General features: G+C 35.6%; 1 protein-coding gene across 6 annotated transcripts in view; it reads right to left on the reverse strand.

Annotated features, from left to right (window-relative positions):
• RMDN2 (regulator of microtubule dynamics 2) overlaps positions 1-27,291 on the reverse strand; it is a 132,393-nt gene that overhangs the window by 72,952 nt on the left and 32,150 nt on the right. For all 6 annotated transcript variants that reach the window (XM_012501521.2, XM_003262746.3, XM_030799553.1 and 3 more), the window contains exons 3-8: positions 24,227-24,401; positions 23,126-23,228; positions 18,543-18,603; positions 10,298-10,373; positions 8,611-8,688; positions 1,902-2,000 (exon numbers count right to left, since the gene is read on the reverse strand). In XM_012501521.2, coding sequence (XP_012356975.2) covers positions 1,902-2,000; positions 8,611-8,688; positions 10,298-10,373; positions 18,543-18,603; positions 23,126-23,228; positions 24,227-24,401 — 592 coding nt within the window. The remainder of the gene's footprint in view (positions 1-1,901; positions 2,001-8,610; positions 8,689-10,297; positions 10,374-18,542; positions 18,604-23,125; positions 23,229-24,226; positions 24,402-27,291) is intronic.

The following is a 27,291-nucleotide window of genomic DNA, read 5'->3' on the forward strand; positions in this document are numbered from 1 at the left end:
TTTGCTGAGGACTTACTGGGTGCTAGGCATACTTTAAGCAATTTACTTGTAGGAATGTAGATAATCCTTACAACAACACTATGAGGTAAGTACTATTATCTCCATGTTATTGATTAAATTGAGAGAGAGGTTAAGCAATTTGCCCAATGTTAATCAGCTGGTAAATGCCCAATGTTAATCAGCTGAGATTTAACAAGGTACTCTTGTTCTGAAATTTGCATTCTTTACCTCAGCATTATTGTGCTGCTTACCACTTTTGATTTCATCTGTGTATTATTTCAGGCACATTAGCATCTCAAGAACTTTTCTACAGTGTTCTGAAAACCTGCTCAATTATAACTTTGATATTATGAGGAAATGAGTTTTGAGTACAGATAACATTTTTGCTAGTTAACGTGGCATCTTTTATATAAATATTTTATCTTAAATGGATAATAATCTACATTCTTATACAATTTAAAATGAGGGAACTAATTTTCAGTGGTAGGAAAAAGGTGAAGAAATGGTTGTGATACAGTCTTAGCCTTCACTCATATGATTAGCCTTCACTCTTTGATTGCCATTGTTTGAAATGGAACAAATTAAGTTCCTGAGGTATTGACTCCCTTTTTATAAAACAAAAAACGGGATCACATTACATAAAAAATAAGAAATGTACAGCCCTTTTCTTTTTATTTTTTGAACTCTTTTTCGCTGTGCTTGTGCTTGATTTCAGGACACTTATTTTTTCACTTGAGGCAGCCACTGGCCATTGGGGGTGAGAGATAGAAAGTGAGAAGAAATCTAGACTACATGATCTACAAATTCCCTCTCAGTTCTACAGAATTGATCCCTGAAATACAGCACAAACATTAGCATGTACAAGACATTTATTATTATTATTACTTTTGAGATAAGGTCACGCTCTTTTGGTCAGGCTGGAGTGCAGTGGTGTGATCATGGCTCACTGCAGCCTTGAACTACTGGGTTCAAGTGATTCTCCTGCCTCAGTCTCCTGAGTAGCTGGGACTGTAGTTATGCCACCATGCCCAGCAAATTTTTTAATTTTTTTGTAAAGATGGTATGTTGCTATGTTGCCCAGGCTGGTCTCAAACTCCTGGCCTCAAACAGTCCTCCTACCTCGGCCTTCCAAAGTGTTGGGATTACAGAGGTGAGCCACTGCATGTAGCCTTATCTGTATTTTTATAAACTTGAAGTTGGTAGGTTGGGAAGGAAAACACATTTAGTAACTATAAAATTTTGAAGTTGGTTCCAGAGAAAGGTAAAGGGATTATTACCCCAACAGGAAATTGATTATATGGGTGGCTATATTACACATTTACATGTAGGCTCACACACACATATATTACTGCTCAGAGTTGTATAGTACAGTGATTACACATTTTAAGACAGGATTGAGAATACTGATTTGGTCTGATACCCCAAGAATCTTCCAGAGAAATGTCTGCAACTTTAGGAAGTAGCTTTTAAAATAACTCTTCCTTTTGGCACTTTTATTTAAGATTAAACTGGTTCTATATAGGTTAGACTAATCAGGAGTACTGGGACTAAGTCTAACCATCAGGGCGTGACTGTTTCTGCACATGCTCACATGACTCGGAGAGCTGTTCTTGGACTTAGTAGTAAGAGCTGTCATACCTAAACCTTCATTTAGTCTGCTGGGTTATTTTTAAAAAGTAGTTTGTAATTCCTAGAACCTAGGGCATAACTAGCTGTTCTAAGGAGTTTAGACTTAAAACATATTAATAACTTGCATTATAAGGGGCTTAAAACAGAACATGCCAAAACCAGGATTCAAACTGAGGCTCCACATGGAGAAAAGATTTCCTTGACAACGGCAGCAGGGATTGGTGCAGATGGTAATCAGTCTGATACTAAAATAATGGATACACAAAATGTACCTTAAGGAAATTGTGTAAAGCTTCTTGTACAGTTGAAGATGGTATTTTTCCAAACAGAGTAGCAGCCATTTTTTTCTCAATCCAGCTCAGTTTTGAGACCTGCAAATACACAACAACATCACTCTTAGAAAGCTGTTCACCTTTTGAATGGATTATCTCTCCCCAGTTAGACGTGTGTGTGTTATATGTATATATGTGTGTGCATATAGATATAACACATACAAATGTAAATATATATCCGTAAATAATATATATTAGAGATACCACCCTCATAGTATTAATGTTAATATTTTACCTTCCTTTTTCACAATTCTAAGGAACCATGGGGTCCAGAAGTACTGGTTTCAAAACCAACTTGAAATAGTCTTGATAAGAAAATTTGTGTCAAATCAGAGGAAAAAGGGGTGGGTGGGAAATAATGCTGATCCTGTTTGTTCATCTGATTCTGGATTCTGAGATGACTACGGTGCATTCATACAGCACATAGGGGCTACAAGACTCCGCCTTTGCTCTCCTCCTGCCTACTCCATGCTGCCAGCTGGCCTCCTGACCCAGAGGTAGCATCTCAGATATGTAAATAGAATAGGGATCCTCAAGCCAGAAGGAGTGGGCAATGGGGACCCACTATACATATTTACAATCCCAAAGATTTTTAAAAAAATCAATAACCACCAAAACTAAATTTCATATTACCACTGACTTTTTTGCTTTCTTCTAAAAAGTTTTCCTTTTTCCCCAAATATAAATATTAGATGTTCATTCTGAAAGATTAAGCAGGCTCAAAAATGAATACTTAAAAGGGTATTGACCCAGTTGATGCTCCGTCCAACCCCATAAATTATCTTCCTTCTCAGTCCCATCACCTAGATTCCTTGGTAGCCAATATCCCCCCTCCCCTTTTTTTTTTTTGACAATGTCTCACCTTGTTGCTCAGGCTGGATCATACCGTACAGTGGCACGATCATGGCTCACTGCAGCCTCGACCTCCTGGGCTCAACAATCCTCCCACCTCAGCCTCCTGAGTAGTTGGAACTACAGGTGTGCATCACATGCTCAATTAATTTTTTAAATTTTTTGTAGAGACAGGGTCTTCCTATATTGTCCAGGCTGGTCCTGAACTCCTGGACTCGAGAGATCCTCCTGCCTCAGACTCTCAAAGTGCTAGGATTACAGGTGTAAGCCACCTTGCCCAGTCCATTATCCTCTAACTAAAAAATTATTTCCTTATTTTTTGACATAATTTTCTTATTGGTATGCTTATTTTTGCTTTGCTTTGAACTTTGTAAAAAATAATATATTGCTTATTTCCTTGTATGACTTGCTTTTTCACTTAACGGTATGGTTCTAAGATTTCATCCAGGATAATGAGTATGACCGAAGTTCAGTCATTTAAATAACTGAAATATTTCATCATTTCAACAATGGAGCGCATTTGTGAGTCTCTGTAGGGCAGGCACGATCATATGGCAGGCAAACAGTCAAATTTAAAAGATACTACTCAATGGTTCCCAAGGTAGTCATGCTGATTTACGTTTCCACAGCAATGTAATAATTCCTACTCCTCCATACATATCCTTGCAACACCTCATACTGAGATTTTACAATTTTTATAAAAAGAATAGGAATAAAATGGCATCTACTTGGGGTTTTCATTATCATTTCTATAATTTTGTTTTTTAAATTTGTAGTTTAATTGCATTATGGTCAGAAAAACTGCATGACATCAATTCTTTGAAATGTATTAAGACTTGTTTCACAGCCTCATATATGGTCCATTTTAGCACACATTCTGCATATGCTTGAAAAGATATCTGTTCTCCAGTGGTTAGCCACATGGCTTCATATTTATTAGATCAAGCTTATTAAATGTGAGGCTCCAATGTTTTACAAACTAATACTTTTTTGTTTTCTTGTTCCATTAATTACTAAAAGGGGTGGGTGAAAATACCAGTGTATGGTTGATCTGTACATTAATCCTTATAATTTGGTCAATTTTTATTTTATAGTTCTGAGGCTGTTATTAGAAGCACACTAGTTTATAAACACTTTCCTTGTGAATTAAACTTACTATATAGTTACTTTCTTTATCTCTAGATATACTTTTGCCTTAAAATTTATGTGTGTGTGTGTGTGTATAGTAGTAGTGGTAGTAGTAGTAGTCATCCCCTCTTCTTAATGGGGTATATTCCAGGACCCCCAACAGATGCCTGAAACCATATATATATGTTTTAGTTTATTATTTATTTGATTACTATTTGATATAACTTTTCTACATGTTTACTTTCTATGTTTCTCGTCACTATGTATTTTTTAAATTGGCTTTATTGAGGTATAATCTATATAAAATAAAATTTCCTCCATTAGAAGTGTACAGTTCAGTGAGTTTTGATAAATGCATACAATCCCGTAACTGCCACAACAACCAATATATATGTAGTACATTTTCATCATCCTAAAAAGTTCTCTCGGCCGGGCGCGGTGGCTCACGCTTGTAATCCCAGCACTTTGGGAGGCCGAGGTGGGTGGATCACGAGGTCAGGAGATCGAGACCACGGTGGAACCCCGTCTCTACTAAAAATACAAAAAAAAAAAAAAAAAAATTAGCCGGGCGTGGTGGCGGGTGCCTGTAGTCCCAGCTACTCGGACAGGCTGAGGCAGGAGAATGGCGTGAACCCGGGAGGCGGAGCTTGCAGTGAGCCGAGATTGCACCACTGCACTCCAGCCTGGGCGACAGAGCGAGACTCCGTCTCAAAAAAAAAAAAAAAGGTTCTCTCATACCCCTTGCTGTCAATCTCCTTAACCTGCTCCTAGCCCTAGACAAATACTGATCTGACTATAATTTGCCTTTTCTAGAATTTCATATCAATGCAATTAGGTAGTCTTTTGTGAGCTTTCTTGGCATAATGCTTCGAAGAGTCATGCACGTTGTTATGCTGCTAAAGCTGCTATGAAAATTCATAAGCTAGTCTTTGTGTGAGTATATATTTTTATTTCTCTTGGTGAATACTTAGGAATTGATCATATATTTATTATTCACATATTCCCATTGAAACATATGAGTTTCAATTGCTCTATATCCTCGCTGGTACTTGCTATTGTCACCTTTTAAATTTTAGCACTTTTAAATAGTGAATATACAGTAGTCTTTCTCTGTGGTTTTAATTTGCATTTTTCTAATGACAACTGATGATCAATATCTTTTCATATGCTTGCTTACCACTCACAGACTTTCTTTTGTTAAGTAATTGAAATGTGATCTGGAAAACAGTCAAACATATGTGCAAACACTTCTAGTTTTCATCTTTTCAATTTAATTTTATGGCTATAATCGGTGTTGGACAAAATGCTGTAATCAGCATAGGTAATGTTATAAAGACTGCCTGACATCACGGAGGAAGAGAAAAGCTCTGTTAAGTCCTTCTGAAATTTCTAGCTTGTCCTGTTACATGGCCATAACAGTTTATTTTCAGAAGGCAGCACTGAATTTTGCTCATGCTGCTCATCTATCCCCTGCCAATTCCTTTTATTTTAAAAAACACATTATATCTAGATATTTAATATTCTGTATCCCATATTTCCAAAATCTGAAGTCCTTTTAGGTCCAATGCTGGTTTTTTGTTTTGTTTTCTGCTGACTGTCATTACTGTTGGCTTGTTTCCTTGTATAGTCTATAATTTTTGCCTGTGAACTCATCATTGTTGGGACACTTTCTGTGAAAGTTTTACAAAGCCTATCTAAAGGTACCTTCCTCTACAGAGGATTAGCACATGCTTTTGCCATTTCTCTATGGCATGAAGATCAGAGTCCATTTTGAATTAAAATTTCTTTCTTGAGCTTTTAAGTCTAGACAGGTAATGTACATTGAAGCTCCAGACACTTGTGAGGTTGGGTAAACGGCTTTTAAATCTTAGGAGCGTTTCCTCCTTTCAACTCTGTCTTCCCAATTGTTAAGTCTGAAAATGAATTTTCACTGCTATAAGCTTGTGCTGAATAAATTTTATTTAAGTTCATCTTTTTCTCCCCCCACCAGGCATTATACTTTTTGAGTCCTAGATATATTGTGGCAGTCTTCAAGCCGCTCTCTGCTCCGCTCAGGTCTGTAGTCCCCCAATCCCAACAAAGGTCTACAGACTAAGCTTTAGGTTACCAGCCTTGGTAAATGCCTCCAACTATCAGGTGGTTTCAAGGCTGGTTTACCAGTCCTTGGAACTGGTATTCTTGCTTTGTTTCTGGCTTTTGGCTGTTCCCCTAATTATTATTTTTTTTCTGTAGGTTCTTCCATTGACCTGATTAGAAACAGACATACACACTTCAAACTAACACACACTTTAATATATTGTGTGGCCAGAAAATTTTGAGTTCTCTAGTCTGCATATGCTGGAAACATTCTTTACACATTTGCTCATACTTGCTTTATTACCTTGGCGGAAGCTGATTCCCCCTGGTGGAAAGAGTTCCAACTTCCTCTCCCACAATTCATATTCCTTATCTATACTTTTAATTTGTAGGCAGTAGAGCTTACTAGTTAAGAGCGAGGACTTTAGAAGCAAACTGCCTGGGCCAGGTGCGGTGGTTCATGCCTGTAATCCCAGCACTTTGGGAGGCCGAGGCAGGTGGATCATTTGAGGCCAGGAGTGTGAGACCAGCCTGGCCAACATGGCGAAACTCTGTCTCTATTAAAAATAAAAAATAAATAAATAAATAAATAAATAAATAAAAATAGCCGAGCATGGTGGCACACGTCTGTAATCCCAGCTACTTGCGAGGCTGAGGCAAGAGAATCACTTGAACCCAGTAGGTTGAGGCTGTAGTGAGCTGAGATCACGCCACTGCACTCCAGCCTGGGTGACAGAGCGAGACTTGGTCAAAGAAAAGAGAAGAGAAGAGAAGAGAAGAGAAGAGAAGGGAAGGGAAGGGAAGGGAAGGGAAGGGAAGGGAAGGGAAGAGAAGAGAAGAGAAGAGAAGAGAAGAGAAGAGAAGAGAAGAGAAGAGAAGAGAAGAGAAGGAAGGAAGGGAAGGGAAAGGAAGGAAAGGAAAGGAAAGGAAAGGAAAGGAAAGGAAAGGAAAGGAAAGGAAAGGAAAGGAAAGGAAACAAAACAAACTGCTTGTGTTTGAATCCTGTTCTACTGTTTATTAGCCAAGCGACCCTGGGCAAATTACTAACCTTATTAACCTTATAGAGTTTTTGAAAAAGTGAGTGAGCTACAATATATGTTTACAGTCACATAAAATGCTTACAAGAGCCATGTACATGTTAGCCATTATTACTACTGCTTTTTATTCTTTGTTTTTTTGTACTTTTTCTCTAGTTTTAGTGAATCAATCATTTAAGAAACAAATACTTGTAGAAGCAGCTTATTTCAAGTGCCAAAAAACTGAGCTAGATGTTGAAAAAAAATTACCAAGAAGTGTAAAATGTGCACTCTTTCCTTGAAGAGCTTTCAGATAACTTGGGATCAACAGAAAATAAACAGTAAGTAAAACATGTGAGCTGTTGGAAGGTAATACAAACTTAGCAAATTAACAGTGTACTCAACAGTGCAATATTTCAGAAAATGAAGGCATCATTGTGTATTTTACAACATTAAGTAGATTATAAAAATTTGAGTGTTGTAATCATTCTATTATTTGACTTTGCCATCTTACAACCAGGAAAAAATGAGAAAAACAGATGATGATATACCTTTACTCCTTTTTCCTTAACAAAATGTAAGTTTTCTTCGTACATAACACAATATAAAAAGCATAAATTTTGGAATTAAATTTGAATTTCAATGCTGCCTCTTTCATTGACTAGTTAAATGGGATTTTGGGAAGGTTCTTAACATCATGAAGACTCGGATTTTTAATCTTTAAAACTGGTATAATAATAACTGCTTCACAGCACCATTTTAAGGATGAAATGCAACAAGAAATATAAAGGACAGAATTCATATTTGGCATAGAGCAGGTGTTCAATAAAAGCAAACTTCCTTCTTCACCTCTAATTCTCTTTCAGCTGCAATGAAGAAGTTATCTCTTTGCCTACCCTAATTTTACCATTCAAAAATGGCATTGTTCTTTCACGATAATTTTTTTCACATATTCTTAAGATACATTTTCACATTCTGTAATTTTCTATAAACTAATAGTGTCATTTAAGACATGGACCAGCTGCTTTTATTTGAGCTATATATGTCGCGTATCCCTTCCAAACTAAGTTCCTTAAAAGCAAGGAGTGTTTTATTCATCCCTGGCCAGTTAGTTAGCACATAATTTGTCCTCAGTATACACTACTGGATGAAAAAAAGTCCTCTCACAGAACCGTGAATAGTGTACCTAGACACAGGGTTGTGTGTGTGGATGGTTGATCCCAAACTGAGACAGCCACAAAGGGAGGGAATGTGACTACTGCAAAAAGAAATGAAAAAGTAGGAAAGAAAAAGATCACATATATATAAAATGTGGCATATAACATACAAATATATATAAATTACAAGTTTATACATTACAAAATACATAGATTATAGCTTTTAAAATTATAATGTATAAATTATAAATTCACATACAGTTTTAACATATATATTATACATTAAAATAAAATTTTATTGCTATTATAATTCTCCTTAAAGTAGGCACTGGGTAAAAATAAAACAATAAGTCATTGAAAATTTATCCTATAATCATAGTATATTCAAATAAAGTTTATAAATAAAGGCATTCAACTTACAGTATAGCAGTATCTCCCTTTGAGGTAATATAGAAAGGGTTCCTCTGGTAAAAGTTTGATTGCTATATCTAGATGTTCCTGAAAGAAGCATCCAAAGGAAAATCAACTCCCAAGTTTCAGATATTGTTGACTGGAACTACACCAAAGCCTAGTAACTCAAAAGTGGTTTTAAAATATTGTCTCAGTCCTCCCCATCCCTATCATTAATAAAACGAAATCTTATCAATAACTAAATTACCAAAATTGATTGCTTACAACCAGAACCAGAACTGTGACTAGGATTTAATAAAGCTACGTGTAATTTAAAGCCAAAATACTGTTATAAAAATAGAAAACACCAAAGTCATATGTTTGCCTACCCATGACTTGACTCGTGAATAGTTATTGATTCTGAGGTGAGCTTACAAATATCAAATGACATGGAATAGGGGATAATGGCAGAAAAAATAGCAGAGTCAGATGTGGGAGAAACCTATTCCTTTGGCATTATCAAATGGTTATAGGGAGCTGGAAAATAGGGAAGAACCGTTTATTCATCTCTGTAATTACTGAGGTTGAGGGGTTACGTATTGAGCTATGGAGGCAAATAATATATTTTGTGTGTGTGTGGATTACTTACTTTATTTGTCTATCGTGGCAAATTTAAATCCTACATTGGATCCTACTTTTCCTCCACCAAATCAATATACAGAGATTGTTAACTACTTAGTGCTGGTCACTTATGATGCTATTGAGCTTATGACCAAAAGGCTTTTTTTTTTTTTTTTTTTTTTTTTTTTTGAGATGGAGTCTCATTCTATTGCCCAGGCTGGAGTGCAGTGGCAAGATCATGGCTCACTGCAGCCTCTGCCTCCCTGGTTCAAGCGATTCTCCTGCCTCAGCCACCCGAGTAGCTGGGATTACAGGCGCCCGCCACCATGCCTGGCTAATTTTTGTATTTTTAGTAGAGATGGGGTTTCACCATGTTGGCCAGGCTGGTCTTGAAATCCTGGCCTCAAGCAATCTGCCTGCCTCAGCCTCCCAAAGTGCTGCGATTACAGGTGTGAGCCACCACACCCGGCCGGCTAATTCTTAATCTTTGAAAAAGTGATACTCATCTACTCTGTGACTTCTTTCAGAATCTGGACTAATAATAATTTTTTTTTTTTTTTTTGAGACGGAGTCTCACTCTGTCACCCAGGCTGGAGTACAGTGGCACGATCTCGGCTCACTGCAAGCTCCGCCCCCCAGGTTCATGCCATTCTCCTGCCTCAGTCTCCCAAGTCACTAGGACTATAGGTGCCTGCCACCATACCTCACTAATTTTTTTTTTTTTGTATTTTTAGTAGACATGGGGTTTCAGAGTGTTCGCCAGGATGGTCTCGATCTCCTGACCTCGTGATCCACCCACCTTGGCCTCCCAAAGTGCTGGGATTACAGGCGTGAGCCACTGCACCCGGCCGACTAATAATAATCTTTAATCACCCAAATAATTTAATTCTTTTTGTCACAGTACTATTTAAAGAGTATAATTTCATTTTCTAACATTCAAACAAACAAAAAAGCAAATTCCCAGAGCTTTATCTGTTGAATAATCTGGTTTATACCTGTTGATGGAACATATGGCTACATTAAAACATTTTTATTATTAATAAATACCCTTCCATAAGTCTGGATCTGAAAAGAAATATGAAAAAAAAAGAAATACCTTGAAGAGGTGCCCATAGTTGATTTTGTTTTGTAAACCCTCAAACTCAGATACATAGCCACACAAAACTGCATACCTGAAAAGGATAAAAACAGTGGCTATTGTGTAAATTTTTAATAAAATGCCACCAAAACATAACATTAAAAGAAACTAAGCATTCATTCGTATTTAACAAGAGTATTCATATAAATATAGGGGCCCTAACAATAATACATACTTGATATTAACATGAAGCCAGTTTTCTCATCTATAATTGGGGATACTAACAATATTTATATGTATATTGTGAAGGTAAAATAAGCCAAAACAGGTAATGTGATTAGAACAGTGCCCAGGACATAGGGACTTTCAATAAATGTTACCTGCCACTATCATCATCATCAATATTAAAGTCATGAACAAACTCTCAGAAAAAGTCTAACCTCATTAAGTATTAAATTAGAAAAAATATTGTCAACAGATTTATAACATTAAAAATACTGTTAAAGTCAACTTAAAAAATTCATTCCCTCCTTTAAAAAACTTACAATTTCATGAGCTCCTTTAATATCAATAAATATGCAAATAAATACCATGATTAAAACAAAATCAAAGGTAATTTTAGAGTATGCTTTTTCAAAAAATTTCCCCTTCTCCTTCAACCCTTCCTGGAAACACTGCATTACTAGAATAGTGCATCCCATGGGTCATTTATTTGTTTCCACTGGGAATACAAAATTTACACAGTTATTTGACTTTAAGTTGCACACGATATTTGTTAAGCAATTTGCTTATTTATTGGAAAAATTGAAGATATGTTGCTTTTCACATTTGGAGTGTTTCCACCTGTACAAAAATCTCTGAAGTATTTCAGAGTGTTTTTGTCTAAGGTAAAATATCCATTTACTTAAATATTTCAAGAGTAGGTGTTAATTTTTACTTGCACTGTCATAGTAACTAAGATGAAAAATATAACTTTCGATGTTATTTATCTCAGCCATTTCTGTGAATACCCATCACTTCCAAGTACAAAAAAACAGTGAACAATTTTAATTTGGAACAGTAAGACCATTCCTAGACACAAAAGATAACTTAATTCATACCACATATGGACAACCAATAAAATGGCCACTTTTCATTTATGACCTTTTTGATCTCTGTTTTCAGTTTCTGTAAAATCAACAGAATCTGCTATAGTAGAAGCAAGGAGGAGGACCATATCAACCTATTAAAAACAACCTCAGAACTTAACTGGATTAGGATACACTACTACTCACGAGTTCTAAAATCTGACTGAATTTCATGTACCTCTCTAGATCCACAATAAATCTTTCCGGAGATTTCAAATTCAAGAAAAGCAGATTAACAGAAAATGACTCTCAAACTGCCTTATAAAAACTGTTACTGTTGCCTCAGGCCTATGTTCTTTTATTTAAAAAATTAATAAACTATGTTTTGGAGCACTTTTAGGTTCACAGCAAAACTGAGCAGAAAGTATGAAGGATTCCCATATATCTCCTATCCTAGCCCCCACAACTTCCCCCACTATTATTTATTTATTTATTTATTTAGAGATGAAGTCATGCTCTATCACCCAGTCTGGAGTGCAGTGGTGCGATCTTGGCTCACTGCAACCTCTGCCTCCCAGTTTCAAACGATTCTCATGCTTCAGCTTCCCGAGTAGCTGGGACTACAGGCATGTGCCACCATGCCTGGCTAATTTTTGTATTTTTAGTAGAGATGGGATTTCACCACGTTGGCCAGGCTGGTCTCGAACTCCTGACCTCAGGTGATTTGCCCACCTCTACCTCCCAAAGCGCTGGGATTACAGGCATGAACCACTGTGCCTGGCCAACTTCCCCCACTATTAACATCCCACCCCACAGTGGTACATTTGTTAAAACTGATGAAACTACATTGACACATCAGTATCATCCAAAGTCCATAGTTTACAATATGGTTGGTACTTGGTGTTTAATATTCTATGGGTTTTGACAAATGTATAATGACATGTGTATACTGTTGTAATGTGTTACATAAAGGTTTTACTTCCTGTAAAAATCCTCTGTGTTCTGCTTATTCATCCCTCCCTCCCTGCAACCCCTGGCAACCACTGATCCTTTTACTGTCTCCATAGTTTGGTCTTTTCCAGAATGTCATATAGTTGGAACCATATAGTATATTGCCTTTTCAGATTGCCTTCTTTTACTTAGTAATATGTATTTAAGGTTCCTCCATGTGTTTTCATGGCCTTGATAGCTCATTTCTGTTTAGCTCTGAGTAATATTTCATTGAATGGATATACCAGTTTTATTCATTCGTCTGTTGAATATTTGTTAAGCGTTTCTCATAGAGATCTTGTACATACTTTGTTCATTTTCCTCTATGTATTTCAATATTTTTGGTGCTAATGTAAATAGTAATATGTTTTTAATTTCAAACTCCACTTCTTCATTGCTGGTATAGAGGAAACTGACTTTTGTACATTAACCTTGTATCCAGCAACCTTGCTATAATTGCTTAATCCCAAGAGATTTTTTTTTATTTTTTACAAAGACAATCATATCATTGTCTTTGCAAACAATTTTATTTCTTCCCTCCCAATCTGCATACCTTTTATTTTCTTTTCTTGTTATATGGCGTTAGCTAGAACTTTCAGTATAATGTTGAAAAGCAGTGGTAAGAGAGAACATCCTTGCCTTGCTCCTGATCTTAGTTTCTTAATGGGGGGAAAGCAAGTTTCTCACCATTAAGTATAATGTTAGCTGTATGTTTCCTGTAAATGTTTTTTATCAAGTTGAGGAAAATTGATAAAATTTTCCTCATCTTGATAAAGTTTGCTGAGAGTTTGCTAGTTTGCTGAGAGTTTCTTTCTTTGCATTACCAATGAGTGTTAGATTTTGTCAAATGCTTTTTCTGCATCTGTTAAAATAATCATGTGATTTTTTCTGCTTTGGTATGTTAATGTGATGGATTATAGTAATTGATTTTCAAATGTTGAACTGGCCTTGCATACCAGGAATAAATCTCACTTGGTTATATAATCTTTTTACACATTGTTGGATTCAATCTGCTAATATTTTATTGAAGATTTTTGCTTCTATATTCATGAGAGATACTGGTCTACTACAGTTTCCTTCCAGTGTCTGATGTTTGTATTAGGGTAATGCTGCACTCAAACAATGAGTTAGGATGTGTACCCTCTACTTCTATCTTATGTAATTGGTATAATTTTCTCCTTAAGTATTTGGTAGAATTTACCAATGACCCCGTCTGGTCCTGATGCTTTCTGTTTTGAAAAGTTATTATTTATTCCATTTTTTCAATAGAAGTAGGCCTATTCAAATTATCTACTCACCATGTTATTTTGAAACGGCCTCTGCCATTCTGTTCAATGATTCCTCCCAACGAGTTCCAGTTTGGGAAAGAATTCTAATCCTTCCAAATTCAATACAACTACCTCCCCAAACTCTCTATTTTTGTCTTGGGCATTATCATTTTCCAAATTATTTGGACTTAAAACTTTAGGCCATTTTCTATTTAAATATACTTTTAGAACAGCTTTGAATTTACAAAAAAATTTTCATAGTACAGACAATTCCCTTATATGCCACACCTAGTTTTCCCTATTGTTAACATCTTAAATTACTACAGTACATTTGTCAAAACTGTACCAATATTGATATACAATATTGATACAAAATTGTCACAATGAACCAATGTTAATACACTATTAACTAGAATCTATATTTTATTCAAATTTCTGTCATATTTCCCTATTATCCTTAGTCATTTTTGACACCTTTCTCTCCATCCTTCCTTTCATATTTATTTCTATTAATTCATAACTTGTTAGGTATTTTTTTCAATATGTTAAAATCTTTTGAGTTACTGTCATCATCCATCATATACCCTGTTACTTCTAATTTTGTGTTCTCTGTAACTTTTACAAGCATACCTTCTATATCTTCACCCATCAACAAAATTACTGAACACACTGGGGACCAAGATACAGACCTGGCCCTAGAATCACCCCCAGATTGACGGTGATCTGTTGAATAACTGAGCCTTAAACCGTTTAGTCAGCATGGGTCAGCTGACTCAAAGCTTGACCACATTTCTACATCTTGTCCAAAGAATGTTATGAGTGAACTTGCCTCAGTGCTTTACTTCAATCCAGGTATACTGGATTGATTTCCCTACTCTACTAGCAAAAATAAATAAATAAATAAAAAACAGATCATTTCACCTTTTAAGAAAAATCTATGTTGGTTCTCTTTCAACGTACACACTTATCTAGAGATGCACAAAACAACCCATCTAACTATTTGTGCTGGAATGAAAGGCATAGATGCTATGTTCACTGGTCTATAGTGGTAGAATCTATCTTCTGCTATTTTCTGCAAATCAGAACTACTTATGCACATCTCTAGGCTTTTATTTTGCTCTCTCAACATATTCTCTCCATGTTATTCTGAGTCAAGGGAAAAAACCCCATGATTTATAACTACCATTATATGAAATATGTACATTTTCCCTTTTAAATAATCTGCCCCTAGAGTTACATTTTTCATATTTTTTTGGAATCTGCTTCTTTAAGGTTTAAAATATTATCTATCTTTTTATGTATCATAAATTCAAAGGTACCTGGTCACTTTATCCCAAAGGGTCATTACTTCCTTTCAATCAATTCTACCTATGTTTGTGTGTGTATCTTATTTTTTAATACTGTTCATTTAAAATACATAATTTTATGTTTTATTTCTCAAATACTCAGGCTGATGGAAATTCTGAAAAAAGTTAATTCACATCATGGTATATTACCTCCATCTAGAGGTCATTCTAACTACATACGTTTTGACAAGAACGCTGTATTTTTCTTTGCATTGATAGTGAATATATCCTTAATCATTGACTATCATACTGTTTCAACAACTACTAAAACAACTCCATTAATTTCCCTGCAGTATTTCTGATTTGGCACCAATGCTGTTTATACTATGAAAAAGCAGAGGCAGCATACTGTTAACAGAAAAATGACTAGGCATATAAGAATACAAAACTGGGTTCTAGTCTCTGTTTTTCCACTTATTGTATGGCTCTGATTACTAATCAACACACACATTCATGCGTGCATGCACACATACACACAGTACCTTGCTTACCCCATCTATAAAGTGAAAACAAGCTGTTCTGTGAATCACATGTTCTAAGACATGTGGATATAATTTGCAAACAGTAGAGCACAACCAATATGTAAGACATTACTTATAATTAAGGTCTGGCTTATTTGGCCAACAAACTGCAAATCCATTGGTCACTTTATTCTCATTCTCTTGATTCCAGGAGTATTAAACATTTTTTGTCAGTACAACAAAAACAACTGAATCTTATAGAAAGCATATACAGCCTTAAAGTTACAAAGCCATTTCATTCTAGAAAAGATAGAGATAAAACTAAGTCATTACAATGATCTGTATTTTTCAATCATTCCCAAATAATACTAACCCTTTATGAAATTTATTCTTAAAGATTACATCTTTTGTTTCAAACTGAAGGTTTATAAACCATCATATAATACTGTAAACGATGGGTCTGCAAACTCTTGCAGTAGGGCCAGATAGTAAACATTTTAGGCTTTGGGGCTGGTCTTTTGCAACTACTCTGCTGCTGTGCAAAAATGCCTGTGTGTGGCTGTGATCCAATAAAACTTTATTTACAAAAACAGTCAGTCGAATTCATCTGCAGGCTATAGTTTGTCATTCATGCTGAATGAATGAGAAAATGTCTTATTAATACACTAATAAATTCAGTCTTAATTCAGTTTTAACATAATTAAAGAGAGTCCAGCAGAATAAGATCTCAACATTTTATTATAATTAATTATAAAATCAGGCCACCTAAATTTCACTCATTGCTTCTCAAGTCAAAGTTTAAATTTCTTTTTTCATCCCCTCAAACATCTACTATTTAATTTAAGGAGGACTTTTGCATTCAGTGGGATATAGTATAAGAATTAAGATTAAATTGACATTTAAATTTCTTAAATCTTAACTGATTAGATTTTTTTTAATTCAAAACTGATACTGAATAAGAAATTAGGTGAAACACAGTTGGATCACTACTCTGTGTTTTGATAAGATTTAATATTAGGGTTAAACGCTATGGTTATAAACAAGGCATTTAGTTCTCAACAAAAAGTAAAAGATGAACAAAGGAGATGTAACCAGATTAGTGGAAGGCAGATGGGGAAACCCAGAATTCAGCATAATCTATGCTCACAAGATGCATTTCAAGGTACTTAGTGAAGCCCTCAGAGAAAATTCAAATTCAACATTGTTCCTCTATGAAAATTTGGAAACCCACACTGATAAATAACCTCAAATTGACGACTTACACCAAATGCACATTTTTAATGTGATTCTTCATGGGTACAGATGCATGTGGGAGAGAAGGAAGAGGACACAGGATGGAAAAAGAAGAGCAATAGAGGAGGGAGAGAAAGAAGAGAAGGAAGAGGAGAGGAGGGAACAGAGGAGCGAGAGGTAAGAGACAGGAAGAGTAGGGGAGGAGGAGGAGGAGTTGAGAGTTAAAAGTAGGACTTCGGTGTTCTTTCTGCATCCTAATTAGGCTAACCAGTTCCCAAATACCTCCGTTATCAAAGGCAATGAAGAGAAAGAGTAGGGCTTGATCACCACAAATTGATTACAGTTACTACTAAACGTAGAATAACAGAAGTACTTTAACATATATGTTAATTTACTAGTGTTATTATGTAAATTAGGTTATCTAGGTAAACCTGGTTAAAATAAATAATAGCCAAGACCCTCTGTTCTAGGGAAATGATCTTAAAAGTCTGTACCAAATTGTTACCTGGAAAATTACCTTTTTCCCTAGAATTTTGGCAGAGGTAGGTACCAAGAGTACAAAACAATACTTTATCTATTAGGTACTCCAATCCCTAAAGCAAGATTCTCTACTACCCATCCGCGACACACTAAGAAATTATTCACAGGTTCTGCCAGATTTAGCCCTTCACTCTTCTCCAGGCCACGTAAGAGAAGGCAAATAATTCACCGGAGGGAGGAAGAGACTGGGAATGAGGATTTCTACAGGGTTAGGGTGCTGTGGGTTCCGCCTTCCACCCTCTCATGACAGAGGGCAGGGGCTAGGCTTGCATCTCATCTAAAGCTATGTGAGGGCAGCATCAAAAAGTCTATTCATATTTTGGCATGTGTCCCTTTGAGTTTGGACAAATAAAATGTTACTGGATTCCTCCCCAAGGAATTTTAAGTGAGAGTTTGTGAGTGGCGCTCCCCCTGCTGGTGGCAGAGTGAAAAAACAGGTCTACTTTGAGAAAATGGTTTGTACTTCAGATTTTGGTGAGGCAAAAATGAGTCTTCTGTGGGACAAATGTGGACCTGTGGAAAGGGAGTCATTTTAAGAGAGATTTTGCCTAAGAGTGCCCCTACATCATAGGGATGGGAAATAAAGCAACCGCAACGAAGGGTGGATTTCTGGAAACTTAGGGCTGAAGAAAGGGTCATACATTTATTATTGTATCTTCCCACTATGTGGCGCACCTGTATTGCGAGAGAGAAAAAGAAACCAAGAGAAAAAGAAAACAAATGTAAAAATGCAACTACAAGAAAAAGGAAGAATAATAATTAAAAACAATATATTCCTTATTGTGTTTCATAATTTACAATTTATATTTATAAAATAATGTTTACATAAACAAAGGGTCCAAACACAACACAATTAAGAATGATTTTTTTTTGCTCTAAGGATAGTTACCTATACCAATCTAACTAATTAAGTTCTCTTTGTTTGAACTTTTAATATCATAAATGGCTTTTCCTTGATCTGTGGAATTTGTATATTACGATGCATCAATGCATAAGAAATGGTTGATGTGCTTTTCTACATTTCATTTAGAAACATGCTATCATTTTAGTATTTGTGTTCAAATAAAATGTTATACTGAACTAGATTTAATTATAACGTATCATCTTCAAAGCCAGTAGACTTGGTAGATTCATTCAAGAATTTTTCAATAAAAGTTTCCCTTAAATATATTTCAAAGATGCATAATAAAAATATGTGAATAAACAGAATAAGAACAGTTGCTGTGCTATTATATATATTTTTCAGTGAATGTGACTGACAGATTAAACGTATGGGTCAATAGTATTTTGAAAAATCCATTTAATTTATAAAGAGGCAGGTTAGAATTTAAAAGAGTGCATAAATCCTATATACTTACCACAGATGACAATGTCCATTCATGGGTGCTCTATTAATAGCTCTTTCACTTAAAGTTTTTCCTGAAAGATAAGAGTACTTACACTTAACACCTTCATGTGAGTTGGTAGGAGGTGGATTATCGAATTAACTCAGTGGTTCACAAAGTATGGTCCCAAGACCAGAAGCATCAGCATCACATGGCAACTTTGTTTAAGAACTTTTCAGCCATATTGGAGATCTACTCCATCACACACTGTGGGATTGGGGCCCAATAATCTGTGGTTTAATGAGCCTCCAATGATTCTGATGTATGCTAAGGTTTGACAACCACTAGACTAAGCAACTTAACCAAGTGCAAGAAACGTCATTTAATTAGTGCTCACAAAGCGTAATAGAAATTTTTTGTATTCCATTCAAACAACATTTACTGAGTACCTACTACGTGCCATACTGTGTGAGTGTCTGGGAATAAAATGTAAAATAAGACAGAGTCCTTGACCTCCAAGGGCTCACCATTCAGTATGCTGCAGGCATATAAACAAATAAATTACATGCAAGACAAAAAAAGTTAAGAGCAAGGTGAAAAAGAGGGCACAGCAGAGTGGGTAACTCTAACTCTGCCTGAAAGAGTAAGGGAAGGCTTCCCTGAGAAGTTCTTGCCTAATCATTCACAATAATGAACAGGTTCAGTGACATAAATAATTGCCCCAAATTATTTTACTTACAGTAATTTTTAACCATGTAATAATTAATTTGGGGCCAGGCCTGGTGGCTCACACCTGTAATCCTGGCACTTTGGGAGGCCGAGGCAGGTGGATCACCTGAGGTCAGGAATTCGAGACCAGTCTGGCCAACATGGCGAAACCTTGTCTCTACTAAAAACACAAAAATTAGCTGGGCATGGTGGTGCATGCCTGTAATCCCAGCTACTCAGGAGGCTGAGGCAGGAGAATCGCTTGATCCCAGGAGGCAGAGGTTGCAGTGTGCTGAGATTGCACCATTGCACTCCAGCCTGGGGGACAGAGCAAGACTCTGTCTCAAAAAAACAAACAAACAAACAAACAAAAAATAATAATAATAATTTGGATAGAGGTTTGTTTATGGCTTGGAAAATCTAAATACCTGCAAATAAAACAGAACTGTGTTCTGAGAATCTTTCTCAAAAGGGGCCATTTTGTTTTATAACTTCTTTTCTCCCTGATCCATTATTATTATTATTATTATCTGGAAGAGACTATCCAAGGATATGCAAAATGCCTTTCTAAATAAGTGGTTGAGATAATCTTTATAAATACAAATATTTTATTCTAAAACCACGGTTCTATTGTTAATTTGTTAAGGTGGCATTCTACAGTTCTATCCATTAAGATAAATATTCTGTGTAGAAATCTACATAAATTGGAAACAATTAAAAAGTGAAGTGTTTTAATAATAATTAACTGCACTGTGAACAAATATTAAAGAAATTAGCAATTTAAATGATTAAAAACATGCTTTTTCATGTAAAAACATTAAAAACTAAATCAATTTTTTAGCTACATTATCAAATGAATAAAACTTTCAGCGCACTACCGGAAGCCTGAAATAGAGGTGATTCCATCACTCCGAGAATATAAAAAGAAGCTGGGTAGTATACAAACTAGATTCATAGCCTCACTTATGCAGTCAGGACAAAAGTAAAGCTATTTCCTTTAGAGAACTGTATTTCGTGATCTTTATGATGCATTCATATTGATTACTTAATTAGGAAAATTAGAATAATGTTTCTTTAAATATAAGATTCATATCATAATATTTCAGAAACATACTGCATAATGATATACTCACTTTGAGTTTTATCAAAGAATTTTGTACTCTCCAGCGATCAAATCTTTCCTAAGCATAAAAACCTTAAACATACTATTATGAGAAGAAACCTTCTGCACTTCTTCCTTCCTCATGCTGAATCTCAATGTTCTTCCATGGCTGGTCTGAGCCCCTGCCTTGCTATCACCTCCAGTGTACTTGGTTATTACCATTACTAAGCACTTACTCCTTATAAACTGAATATAATTGGCTGTCCCTTTATTATCTTTTCCACAGAGTAGGTTCCTTAGTGTTGTGCAGCCTTCATCGTATTTATGCCTCTCCTTCTCTCCCTCCTCCACTACCTTCCACCCTTCATTTTCACACTGTTCCTTGACAAAATAATTTTGAATAAATATTTCTTGAATGGATAAATTAAGGGAATTCTTTTACTTTTATTTCAACATCTGAATGAACACATCTGAGGCTTTTTCTGCTTTTTCTTCGGCACTATAAACTCTTCTCTTTTTTTGGGATATATCCTATTTCAATCTTATGCTTCATTTTTGCCCCTGACTTCCCTTCAACCTATTCCTTTACGAATTTCACCATCTAAGATATTAACTCAATTAAACTCTCATTCCATTTAAGAATAGAGATCCAGAGCGATTTTACCTATGGGAAACTGTAACTTCCATAAGAAAGACTTCCCTGCATCAACCTCCATCCTCTGCCATCATATCCTCCTTTCTGCTACATGTGCTTGCAAACAACCTGTTGTCTGTCTGTCTGTCTATCTATCTATCTATCTATCTATCTATCTATCTATCTGAGATCGATCGATCGATCTATCTCTCTCTCTCTCTATCTATCTATCTATCTATCTAAGGCAGGGTCTGGCTCTGTTACCCATGCTGGAGTGCAGTGGTGAGATCATGGCTCACTGTGGCCTTGATCTCTTGGACTCAAACGATCCTCCCACCTCAGTCATGTGTTATTTTTAGTAGAGACAAGGTCTCCCTATGTTGCCCAGGCTGGTCTCAGACTCCTGAGCTCAAGCTATCTGCCCGCCTTGGCCTCCCAAAGTGCTGGGATTACAGGCATGAGCCACTGCATCCAGCCTCTGTACTATTCTTTAATAAGAGCTTATTTCCATTCGTTTTTGTATACGTATGATTATTTGACTAGTGCTGCCTCCCCTACAAAGCCATAAGCTTCCCTGCAGTCTGAAAACATGTCTATTTTGCTATCCTCTTCCTACCTTAGCACATAATACCCAGGGTAGGGCAGATACTTATGAAAAAATGTATTTAATATTGATGAATGTTGGAACAGTTCACATAGATATACTTTGATTTTCTCCGTAAATATGAAAATAAATCCCCTTGTTCTCCTTGGTTAAGTTTTTATTTACGTTGAAATTAATACATATCTTCTCCAGAATTCTGTTTTGTATATGGTCTGCAAACTGGATTGCTACAGAAAAACTCCACAAAGCTGATGATGAATACGCAAACTAGAGGGAGAAGCCCTCTCATCCTCCTCCCACTGGGGGAAACTAAAGCACAGAGGTCATTCAGCAAATGAATCTCCAAGTGGAAAAATATAATTACAAGGAATTTGGTGAAACTTTCTACTTGGAAATAAAAATTACAGAGAACTATACTGGGAAGAAATCTTTCTTGCTGTGTCTTCCTCTTGCTACCTTATCTAGAAGAAAAACCTGGAAGAGAAGCCTTCGGAATAAATGAAGAATTCAAAGGATTTTGACGTCAAAGTACTATACTGACATTCAGAGAGATGGCAGGTAGGAGCTTTTGCAAGAACACATTTTGACATCCAGTAAGAGTCAAGGTGAGGTATAAAAATAACAATTTGATATTCTATCTATTTAGCTGTTCTCGTTGTGATGAAAAATTTCAAAAACATACAAAAAAGTATAGATGACAGAATAATGAACCACCATGTAATCATCATTCAGCTTAGACAATTATCAAACAGAGTTTTTAACAAGGTTAATCTTGTTTCATCAAGATACATTTGGAAAAAACATTAAAGTCTGTGAGTTTATTCTTTGTAGTCCCTGGAGTTCTACATTACAGGAAGTAAGATGTGTTACTTTAACTGTGCTGGACAACTGCTGAAGACACTTGTCCTCTGCCTGTTATTGTTTCTCAAACACTGCCACTACATTTCTTGTCTTTCTAAGTTTTATAAAGTTAAAAGATGAAATTTAAGTTTTTTTCAGTTACCTATTCTAATATACCCAAATATTTCTGAAGAACACATACTTTAGTCCTAAAATGCCTTTCTGTTCTGAGACTGTACATTTTTTGTACCATAATATATTAAAATAGATTAAACATATTGGTTTTAGCTAAGATAATTTAGCTTTAACATTCGCTAGTGATTTACTATAGATCTTTTTTTTATTATACTTTAAGTTCTGGGATACATGTGCCGAACATGCAGGTCATAGGTATACACGTGCCATGGTGGTTTTCTACACCTATCAACCTGACATCTACATTAGGTATTTCTCCTAATGCTATCCCTCCCCTAGCCTCCCACCCCTTCGACGGCCCTGGTGTGTGATGTTCCCCTCCCTGTGTCCATGTATTCTCATTGTTCAACTCCCAGTTATGCGTGAGAACATGCAGTGTTTGGTTTTCTGTTCTTGTGTTAGTTTGCTGAGAATGATGGTTTCCAGCTTCCTCCATGTCCCTGCAAAGGACATGAACTCATCCTTTTTTACGGCTGCATGATTTACTATAGATCTTAATTGCTACTTGAGAATAATCTTTACAAAATGCTTACCAATATTAGCATAATGTTTCTTTTCTTGTGTGTTTGTAGATAGTTCATACATGTCTCCATAAGCACGAGCAAATCGCCACATAAACTCTATTTCATCTCTAAACTGAAAAGAAAAGATGAAGTTGCCTGTTAAATTAACTTGATAACTTGTCTATTCTATTCTTGTTTTCTACCGCAACTTCTTAAAAATTTAGGCAGGTAAACTGGTATTTATAGATTATTGAATCTATGTATATGCATATTTCAGTGTGAAACATTTTTAATCCAAATACTCATGGCTAAGAAATATGACCTAATGTAGTGTTACATTTGGATCTTAAAACCAATTAATATTATCCAGACACTAGCTCCATCTATGCAGAGGAGAGATTTGATAGGCACCAAAATCTAGAAATTCTTCCTGAGCTGTGGCATCCTTTTCTTCCTTTCCTTTCCAAGTTATCTGTTATCAATATAATGAGCATCTCAGTTAATATCTGTAAATTGAAAATGCAAATACTCAAAAGAGCAGTCACTTTTTAAATTTAAATTACCTAAATATAATCCTGGAGATCTATCAAGTTTTAGACAATGTGTTTAGAGTTGCTAAATCATCAGACAAATAGAGATTTATTTCTCCATGGGACACTGCAAACTCTTTTAATTTTAATTTTTATTTTTTTATTTTTTTTATTTTTAGTGGTGGTGGTAAGAGCTCTGGACAGGCTTTTCTTATTCAGACCCAACATTAAACACTGCAAAATTAACAAATGACCATTGGTAGAAATAGCTTTAAATATCCATATCTGTCTCAAAATATTTGTTAAATATATAAATTAGTAAAAAATAAATAAAAGTAAATCTGCATAATTATAGCTCTAGTTCTCATTTTTATGACCTTAGAGTCTAATAAACTTTTACATTTACTTTTTAAAAATTTTACACATCTTAAATAAAAAATAAAATAAATTTTAAAAAATTTTAGTCATTTTATAGAGAAATTTTACATCAATCATTTAGCTTGTGGGACCCATGACACAATTATTATAGCTATAACTGAATGAGATGGTGGATTAAATTAAAAAATGAAACTATACGAAGTGCTATTGTTATGTCTCTTACCTTTTCTTTGTGGTCACAAAGTAGTTCAAAACTCTCCGACTTGCCAGACTCACTCATACGTAAATGATCTACCTTCTGAAGAAGGACATCTAAATTTAATTCCTCTACATGTGTGTTAAAAGCCTTAGGGACTGGAAAACTCTGTTCTTCTGTGTCAGTATTAGCTGTAATATACCTAAAATCGCAGAAAAAATCATCAACTCCTTTGAAAGTTATGTATAATAGCCAGAGCAATCCTTTTAAAATGCAAGTCAAATCATGCCCCTCTTATGCTTGAAACTCTGCAGTGGCACCTGCTTTCACTCAGAAAAAGCTCCAGTCCTAACAAAAGTCTACAAGTCCCTGCGCAATTTGCCCCCGATCTCATTACCTCTTTGATCTCATTTCCTACCGCTCTTCTTATTCAAATACACACAGGTCACCTAGCTGCTCCTTCAATATTCTAAGTACGTGCCTACCTCAGAACCTCCACTTGCTGTTCCCTTTAATGAAATGCCGTTCCCTTAGACAGCCACATAACTCACACCCTCGCCTCCTTCAAGTCTCTGCTCCAATTTCATTTTCTCAATGTGGCCCATCCAGACCACTCTAATACCGCAATCCCCACATTCCCTTCATCTCTAACCTCCCTCATCATGCTTTTTTCTTTTCCCATAGCATGTATTACCTTCTAACATACTGTATAATTTACTAATCTACTACATGTGCTGTTTGTCAGTATCCTCCCCAGTAGAATGCAAGCTCCCTGATGGTAGGTTCATTAACTAATGTATCAAGTGCCTAGAATAGCACTATCCACTGAATGTTGCTGAATGGATGATACAGAGTTGTAGGAACTCAGCAGGCACTCAAAACTGTGTGTGTAAACTCACACAAACACATATTTATAGTTCAAGATGATCTAAGTTTAAACTTTAACTTGGTTTTTAAAAATTAGTACTATCACCCACATTTCATTTTTGCCAGCAAACAATGCAAACAACTTATTTTTATTAATTCAGACTCTACCTATTCTAAAAAGGTTTTAAGGAGGTATACAAGGATATATAACATATAAGAGAATAAATTAGAAATAGTGAAAAAACAGAAAGGCCAAATGTGAATGAAGTCAATATAAAAATCACACAAATTTTAGATAGCTATACCTTTGCTACAAAGGACACAAACGTTCTTCATTTTCCAGAGCCAATGCAATCAGCTTCACAACTTGCAGCTCCCATTAGATAGAAACAAACAAAAATACTAACAAAGCAAGTTCTTAAATTTCTTTCATATGCCTTATAAAGAAGACACTGTATGAACTGATCTCCCACTTCTTCAATAACATTCTTTACTAATGGAAACTCTACTCTTCCAATTGCTCAAACCAAAAAACTTGGAATCATCCTTGATGCTTTTTTCTTTCTCTTAAGCAATACCCAGTCTGTTACCGAATCTTGTTGGTTCTATCTTCAAAATACATCCACAATCTAGCCACTTCTCCCAACTTCTCCCCACTACCACCTTGGTCTAAGCCTCCATCATCTCATCTGGATTGCAATGACCCCTTATTGCAACTCTTTGCTTTAGTCCTTGACCCTTATATTCTATTCTCAACACAGTAGCAAGAATAACTCAGATCATGTCACTCCTTTGCTCAAAATCCTCCAACAGATGTCCAAGTCAGAGTGAAAACCTAAGTCCTTTCAGGGGTCTACAAGGCCTAACATAACCTGGCCAATACCTCTGGCCTTATCTTCTATCACTTTCCTGCTTGCTCACAGCATTCCAGAAATTCTAACTTCCTTGATATTCCTTGAACACATCAGTCATGCTCCTGCTTTAAACCGTTTGTATTTTCTCTTTCTTCTGCCTGGTATGTTCTTCTCCAGATATTCATATAGTTTACTTCTTTGCATATTTCATATCTTTGTTCAAATGTAATCTTCTTATTATTGCAGATGTTATGATTATTTACAAAAAAACAAAAAATCTACAAATTATGATTAATAGGAGAGTTTAGCAAATTGGCTGAATATAATATTAACATATGAATGTCAGTTTATTTCTACATATCAGCAAAAAACTACAAACATAATTAAATAAAATATTCAATTTGCAGTGACCTCAGAGAATATCAAATGGCTAGGAATAAATCTAACAAAAGATATATGAAAATTTGATGCAGAAAATTATAAAAGCATATTAAAAGATGTTTATAAAATGACCTAAATTCAAGGAGAAATATATTACGTTCATGGTTTAGAAGAGACTTACACTCCCACACATTAATAGTGGGAGACTTTAAAACCCCACTATCAATATTAGACAGATCAACGAGGGAGAAAATTAACAAGGATATTTGGGACTTGAATTCAGCTGTGGATCAAGAGGACCTAATAGACATCTACAGAATTCTCCACCCCAAATCAACAGAATATACATTCTTCTCAGCACCACATAGCACATATTCAAAAACTGACCACATAATTGGAAGTAAAACACTCCTCAGCAAATGTAAAAGAACAGAAATCATAACAGTCTCTCAGACCACAGTGCAATCAAATTAGAACTCAAGATTAAGAAACTCACTCAAAACTGCACAACTACATGGAAACGGAAAAACGTGCTCCTGAATGACTACTGGGTAAATAGCAAAATTAAGGCAGAAATAAGTTCTTTGAAACCAATGAGAACAAAGATACAACATACCAGAATCTCTGGGACGCAGCCAAAGCAGTGATTAGAGGGAAATTTATAGCACTAAATGCTCACAGGAGAAAGCAGGAAAGATCTAAAATTGACACCCTAACATCACAATTAAAAGAACTAGAGCAGCAAGAGCAAACAATTCAAAACCTAGCAGAAGATGAGAAATAACTAAGATCTGAGCAGAACTGAAGGGGATAGAGACATGAAAAACCCTTCAAAAAAATCAATGAATCCAGGAGCTGGTTTTTTTAAAAGATCAACAAAATAGATCGCTAGCCAGATTAATAAAGAAGAAAAGAGAGAAGAATCAAATAGACACAATAAAAAATGTTAAAAGGGATATGACCACTGATCCCTCAGAAATACAAACTACC

This window comes from Nomascus leucogenys, chromosome 19 (genome assembly GCF_006542625.1).
Source record: "Nomascus leucogenys isolate Asia chromosome 19, Asia_NLE_v1, whole genome shotgun sequence".
NCBI classification, from domain to species: domain Eukaryota; kingdom Metazoa; phylum Chordata; class Mammalia; order Primates; family Hylobatidae; genus Nomascus; species Nomascus leucogenys.